Source organism: Malania oleifera, chromosome 11, assembly GCF_029873635.1.
Source record: "Malania oleifera isolate guangnan ecotype guangnan chromosome 11, ASM2987363v1, whole genome shotgun sequence".
Taxonomy (NCBI): domain Eukaryota; kingdom Viridiplantae; phylum Streptophyta; class Magnoliopsida; order Santalales; family Ximeniaceae; genus Malania; species Malania oleifera.
In genome coordinates this window covers 87954922-87962560 of record NC_080427.1, presented here as the reverse complement: position 1 = coordinate 87962560, position 7639 = coordinate 87954922, and the positions used below count along the sequence as shown (strand labels likewise).

The 7639-nt window shown below is 35.5% G+C and overlaps 1 protein-coding gene across 1 annotated transcript; it reads left to right on the top strand.

The window, feature by feature from the left end:
- The first annotated feature begins 76 nt into the window (after nucleotides 1–76).
- Nucleotides 77–1810, top strand: LOC131167614 (uncharacterized). The gene has a single exon (XM_058126410.1). The coding sequence runs from the start codon at nucleotides 77–79 to the stop codon at nucleotides 1808–1810; it is 1734 nt and encodes a 577-aa protein (XP_057982393.1).
- Nucleotides 1811–7639: the final 5829 nt, after the last annotated feature.

Sequence of the window (7639 nt, the reverse complement as noted above, 5' to 3'; positions counted from 1 at the left end):
GCGTTTGATCGATTGCAGCCCAGAGCTTCTTACTCACAACAGCAAAGTAAAATTCTTACATGGTATCAGAGTCACGATGGATGAATCCTTCAATACCCGCCAAACCACTCCTCCAAATCCACCACCAAACACCAATTTGCCAACAGTCGTTCCTCACGACCCAACGCAACCCACCAGTCCTTATTTTATTGGCAGCAGCGATGGTTCAGGTGCCATGCTCATCACACACACCTTGGACTACAGCAACTATTACTCTTGGGCTAGATCCATGAAGAGGGCTTTGCGGATCAAGAACAAACTTGGATTCATTGATGGTACCATTTGTGAACCTTCTGACCCCAATGATCCTCTAATGGAACATTGGCTGAGGTGCAATGATATCGTGATAACATGGATGCATAACACAATGACGGTTGATATCAAATCCAGCATCACATATGCAGAAACTGCGCATCAACTTTGGTTGGAACTAGAGCAACGTTTTGCTCAGCAAAATGCTCCTAGAATTTTTGAGGTAAAGCAAGGCATCACAAACCTCAAGCAAGATCAAGACTCAGTAAGCATTTATTTTTCTAAATTTAAAACCTTACTTGATGAATTACTCAACTATGAATCAATTCCTAATTGTACCTGTGGAGGGTTAAGAGTTGTAGTTCAGAACCAGCAAAGAGATTGTGTAATGAAGTTCTTGATGGGGCTCAATGATACGTACAAAGCTATTAAAGCACAGATACTGCTAATCAAACCCTTTCCCAGCTTGAATGAGGTTTACTCCATTATCCAACAAGAGGAAAAACGAAGGGAAATCTCTACAAACAACCTTGGCAGTGACTCTATAGCTTTGGTGAGCAAAGGAAATTTTGGCAAACAATCTGCTGGGCAACAAAGGAAGGATAGGTATTATTGTACCTTTTGTAAAATACCAGGACACTCTCTGGAGAGATGCTTCAAAGCAAATCTGAACAAACCCACATGTGCTCATTGCCAAATGTCAGGCCATACAGCAGATAAATGCTACAGATTGCATGGATACCCAGCAGGATACAAAGGACAAAAGAAGAACAGACCTGCCATAAATCTGTCAAATGTGAATGCAGTTGTTGGTCCTGAGCAGGGGGTTCTAAAAGAAAAATCTCAAATATCATTGACACCAGAGCAGTATAATCAACTTCTGGCTCTCCTCAAACCTATCTCAAGCAACCAAGCTTTCATTCCCTCGTCAAATCATGCCATGGTCACACCTTCATCCTCAGATACAAATAACCACAAAATTTCTGGTATATCTCTATGTTTTTCTATTTTTACTTCCAAATCCAACAATGTCTCAGAAATCCCTTGGATTATTGACAATGGAGCAACAAACCATATGATCTGCTCCAAGTCCTTATTTCACTCCATCCAAAACACCATTTCCTCCTCCGTAGCTCTACCAAATGGTCAGATAGTGCCTGTTACTCATATAGGAACACCTAAGGTCACCAAGAATCTTATATTGCACAATGCTCTTTGCGTTCCCAATTTTTCCTTTAATCTGATTTCAGCAAAGAAAATGACTCAAGAACTAAATTGTTGCCTTGTTTTCTTTTTTGATTGCTGTTATATTCAGGACCTTTTGACTTGGACAACGATTGGCATAGGTAAAGTGAAGCAAGGACTCTATCATATGCTGCAAAAGGAAGTCTCTCCTTCAACCTTATCTGATGCTCTATCCAAACATAACCTCAAAACTGGCTTTTCAGCTTCTGTCAGCAACAACAGTGAATCCTTTGACCTCTGGCACTATAGATTAAGCCATTCTTCTTACTCTTAATTTGACACAAATACCAAAATCAGCATACCAAAACCTTCTGATGATCACCCATGTCTCATTTGTCCTTTAGGTAAACAACACAAGCTACCATTTCCAACTAATCAACATCAATCTGAGAAATGCTTTGAGCTGATACATTGTGACATATGGGGTCCATGTAATGAGATTAGTCATGATGGCTGCAGGTATTTTTTTACTATTGTGGATGATTTCAGTAGGTGTACTTGGGCTTATATGTTGAAGTTGAAATCAGAAGCAAGCACCAATTTACAAAAATTTTGTGTGATGATAGAAACACAATTTGAAACAAAAGTAAAAACTATTCGAAGTGATAATGGAGGTGAATTTGACATGAAATAATTTTATCTAAAACATGGAATTTTGCACCAAAGGACATGTGTGGAGACACCTCAACAAAATGTCATTGTTGAAAGAAAACATCAACATATTTTAAATGTTGCAAGAGCACTAAAATTTCAAAGTGGCATTTCATTGAAATATTGGAACCACTGCATTCTTACGGATGTGTACCTCATTAACAGAACTCCATCTCCATTATTAAATCATAAAAGCCCCTTTGAGGTTTTTTTCAAAAAGAAACCCAGCTATGACCATCTAAAGGTTTTTGGGTGGTTGGCCTTTGCTGCCACTTTGGTTAATGGAAGACAAAATTTGATCCAAGGGCCAAAAAGTCTGTATTTATTGGTTACCCTTTTGGTGTCAAAGGATATAGACTTCTAGATTTAGATACTAAGAAGATCTTCATCTCTCGAAATGTTGTGTTTCATGAAATTGTTTTTCTATTTAAAACGAATAAAATCAGTCATCCTGATACTAGTTTCAGCAACACCAATTCACCACCAAGTCCAAACGAGTTAAGTTTTACTCAAAACCCTGTCATTTCCATTCCTGCTCTGCCTATTCACAATCACTCCATAGACACTGTTAGCCCCAATATCAATTCAGAAGTTGAACAAATGCCTGCTGCATTATCTGATTCACAAAGAAATGAACATATCAGTTCCCTAAACAACTCCAGACTAGAAACAGAAGCTGGTGACAACATCCATACACACTTACCCAGAAAATCAACCAGAATAAGGAGAGCTCCCACTCACTTGCAGGATTTCATATGTCAACAGTGATCCTTCCTTACCCCATCTCAAGACTTGGACAAGCAGAAGGACCAGATCTTATCAGGTAAGCCTTCTCCTCTAAGTACCACTATATCTTATGATAAATTTTCTACACCTCACAAGACTTTTGTGACCTCCATAACTTCTCATACTAAACCTACAACTTACTTAGAGGCAATTACATCACCCAAGTGGGTCGAAGCCATGAAGGCTGAAATTGCTGCCCTTGAACTCAATGACATTTGGATTATTATGGATTTACCTCCTGACAAAGAACCAATAGGCTGTAAATGGGTTTACAAAATCATATTTCTTGCTAATGGTAGCATAGAAAGATACAAGGCCAGGCTTGTTACTAAAGGGTACACACAGTAGGAGGGGTTGGATTACCATGAAACCTTCTCTCCAGTGGCAAAAATGGTTACTGTGAGAACCTTGTTAGCCATTGCAGCAGTAAAAGGGTGGTTCTTATAGCAATTTGATTTCAATAATGCCTTCTTACATGGGGATTTGGAGGAGGAGGTGTACATGGAGTTGCCCCCGGGGTATCCTAATGAAAGTGGGAGAAAAGTATGCAAATTAAACAAAAGTTTATATGGCCTCAAACAGGCCTCACGTCAGTGGTACTCAAAACTTTCAAATTTCATCATTCACCAAGGATATATTCAATCCAAGGTAGATTACAGCTTGTTCACAAAGGTAGCCGAGGGCTCTTTCACAGCTATTCTAATATATATGGATGATATAATAGTTGCTGGAAATAACATGGATGAAATTGATCAATTGAAGAGGTCTCTTGATGACCAATTCAAAATCAAAGACCGTGGCAAGCTGAAGTATTTTTTGGGTATTAAAGTGGAAAGTACAGCAAAGGGGATTCATTTATGCCAACGCAAATATGCTTTGGACATTTTAAGAGACTCGGGTACCGTTGGCTCAACTCCAGCAAGGATTCCCTTGGATCAAAATGTGAGAATGTCCAAAGAAGAAGGGGAATTACTTCCTAAGCCTGCCCTTTATAGAAGATTTATTGGTAGACTATTGTATCTAACCATAACCAGGCCTAAATTAGCTTACTCAATCCAAATGCTAAGCCAATTCATGAAGAATCTAAGGGTGCCACACCTGCAAGCAGCCCACAAGGTACTGCAGTTCATCAAAGGGTCGCCAGGGCGGGGTTTGTTCTATCCAGTGGACTCAAATATCCACCGTAGAGGTTTTAGTGATTCAAATTGGGGGGCTTGTCCAGACACCAGAAGGTCTGTGACAAGCAACTGCGTGTTCCTTGGTGTCTTAGAAATCAAAGAAACAAAGTTTGGTCTCTAGGTCTTCTGCAGAGGCAAAGTACCGTGTGATGGCAAATGTGAGTTATGAATTGACTTGGCTGAGGTATCTACTTCACGATCTACACATTGCTCATTCACGGGCTGCTTCCTTGTTCTGTGATAACAAATCAGTTATACACATTGCCACAAATCCCATATTTCATGAGAGGACAAAGCATATAGAAATAGATTGTCATTTAATTAGAAACAAGATTCAAGAAGGTAGCATTTCAGTAAAACATGTGGAAAGCAAGTTGCAAGTGGCAGATATTCTCATAAAGAGCTTAGGCTCACAGGTTTTGTATTCATGCTTATCCAAGATGGGAGTAGAAGACATCTACTCTCCATCTTATGGGGGGTTGTTGAAGAATGAAGGAACTTGAACTGGGTGCAAGCAGCTGCTCATAACCGTACCTGCAGAATTCTTGTTTATTTTATTTCATTTTGTTTTATTCTTTCTCCTTTTAGGTTATAGGGAATTGTTAGGAATAATCGTAATTTTATTCCTGTAGTTAGCCTCTAACCATTTTGATTCCATTTTACACTGTATATATTTGCTGATCCAATACAGAAAAGGTATGCGAAGAACTCTTCTGCTATTATTCTTTTGTTTCTCTGTTCTGCATTCCCCTCTTCTCCTCCCTGCATTTGATCCATTGCAGCCTAGAGCTTCTCACTCACAACAGCAGAGTAAAATTCTTACACATTACTCGTGTGGATGCATGGCAAATCTCGCTACTCCAAGTAACGAGATTTTTAGATGATAGAGCATGCTAGAGTTGATGCGTGGCAAATCTCGCTGGTTCATCCAACAAGATTTGCTTTGCATATTTAATGCTTATCCATTCGGCGATAGACGCGTGGCAAATCTCGCTGGATGAACCAGCAAGATTTGCTTTAGCCATTACCCAACCCTTCCTCCTTCCATTGTCTTCGCTAATAGAGGGGGGTACACACCTTTTGCAGAGAGACGGGGAGAAACAGTAGGTTACCGTTGAAGGCGACAAGGTCGGATGAGCGCAGGTGACCGTTGTGGCTAACTGTTGAGGGCGTGCGTATATATAGTCGAGGAAATGGGGTAAGTAAGACACATTCTGAGATTTAAGTTTGTTCATAAAATTTAAGTTAATATATTTGATCGAATAGCTAGTTTGATAATCAGATAACCCCGTTGAGTTTAAGTTTGTTCAGAAGGCTTCGTTTGAAAACGCCTTTATTTAAGGTTAGGGTTTTTTTTGTATTTCAATTATATTTTTTATCATACTGCCCAAGCAAAAATATGCATGAAATTTTTTTGTGCCAAATTATATAATCGTTACTGTATTTTTATGTTCTTTAGCATGTTTGTTTGATATGGTAAAAATTAAAATTCTGAATGCATGTTGTTTATGTGATTGTGATATTAAATATAGTAGAGGTGATTATGATATTAAGTAATGTAATGAGTGGTTTTGAAAAAATATTCCAGATAAAATTAAATTTATTATTGGAAGATATACTAATTTTGTTCTTAATGTTTGTCTTTTACAACCCAAATTATGGATCATCTATATGATATTATATAGTTTAAATGACAATAATTTTAGAGAGACAATTTAAAGGTTTATTTATTATGTAGTTTTTAATAATATACTTTATTTATTTAAAATTTGTATCATACTATTATTTGCTAAATATAAATTTGCTCTCATTCTCTAAACTCAATAGGCTTGCAAAACGCAATTTTATCTTATTTAGATTAAATTATTTTTAAGAAGTATTTTTAATATTTTAAAGATGAGAATATTTTTGTTCAATTTCCAATATTTATACTTTTTAATGTGGTGCAGATAGAAATATATATTGGTAAAAGACCTTAAAGAAATGTTTAAATTGCAGAATATTAAAGCTGCAATAGTTAATTGACACACAATAAGATTTAGATAGAATTGATTTATGCATTTATTTTAAAGCATGTATATGTCTGAAGCCCTGTGACACTTCAATGATTTTTACTATGCAATTCTTATATGTGTTCATTTATATTTATACTAGTAGAAATCATGTACTATGGATAGGGTATGATCTCAAAAATAGCTATTAAATAAAAGTATTAAATTATGATATTACAAATAATGCAAATATAAATTTTGTATTTCAAATCACAAAATTTAACTATGAAATTAGATATAAGTAAAAAAAAAATTATAATATTGTATAAATTTTAAACATTTTTCTTAGTCTCAAATTTGGTAGAAACCTTAACTGGGTATTTGGTTTGCAACGTATTTTAATGATATATAGTTAAAGTTGTGGCCCCAAATAAGTTAATGGTGGTTTTGAATTACTAAAGTATGTATAATTTTTAAAATTGTTTCACTTAAAAGAAAAAAATTCCCATAGACTTACTAGTGATGCAAGAAACCACTTGATGTGAAATGCAGTTTATGAAGGAAAAAAATTTGTCAAAGGTATTTACTGTAACTATTTTGCTAGGGCATTATTTAAATGCTAGGCTGGTGGGAACTAAGGTTATATATGTTTAGTTCACAGATTATATAGAATATTAAAATGAAAGTGTAATAAAAAGGTATACAAAAATGTAATAATTCTAAAAGAAGTCATCAAGAAAAAGTTTGTGTTGTTTCAGTTAACATGAAATAGAATGAAAACTAAAAATCAATATTAATGAGATCAAAATTGAGAATAATTTTTATTAAAAAAGAAGTGAGTTTGCAGTATATATATGAATGTCATTAATGGTATTTATGATAAAAAAAATTTATTACATTATCTTTGGAGAGACGTCAGATTTGAATGTGAATTTGCATTGGATTTAAATAAAATGTAATGAAAAATTATATTAAAAATTATTCAAATACATCGAAATCCAAATTTAAGATAATTTTAACGAAATAAAGACATTCTTAAATCTATATACTACAAAATTTAAAAGCTATAAGATAGTTTGATGATCATAATATAGCTATAAGATGATTAAACTTAGTGAAATTAATTCTTCATTTCTATAAGCAACACATATCACTTATACATACAATTTTGTTCTGTGTAGATCATTTTTATTTCCCAATCGTTGATCTAAATGGCAGGAAGCTCAAGCAGTGCTTCGGTCACGGTTTTGTTGTACATTGGGGGGGGGGACATCATAACCGGAGCAGATGGTGTTCGTTATAGTAGTCTGCCAGTTCGACCTATTCGAATTGGCCATAGGTGTAAATTAAATATATTATATACGAAGATATATAAATATTTGCATATTGATCCAGATAAATATGCATTGTGGGTGGTCGCAAGATATCCTTTGCGAGGGTACAATAATACAGTCCTCTACGAGGTTGTTCCCATATCTAATGATTATGATCTGCGCA

What these genes read in the sequence shown, in the direction of transcription:
- LOC131167614 (XM_058126410.1), top strand. Translation starts at nt 77, where the DNA reads ATGGATGAATCCTTCAATACCCGCCAAACCACTCCTCCAAATCCACCA.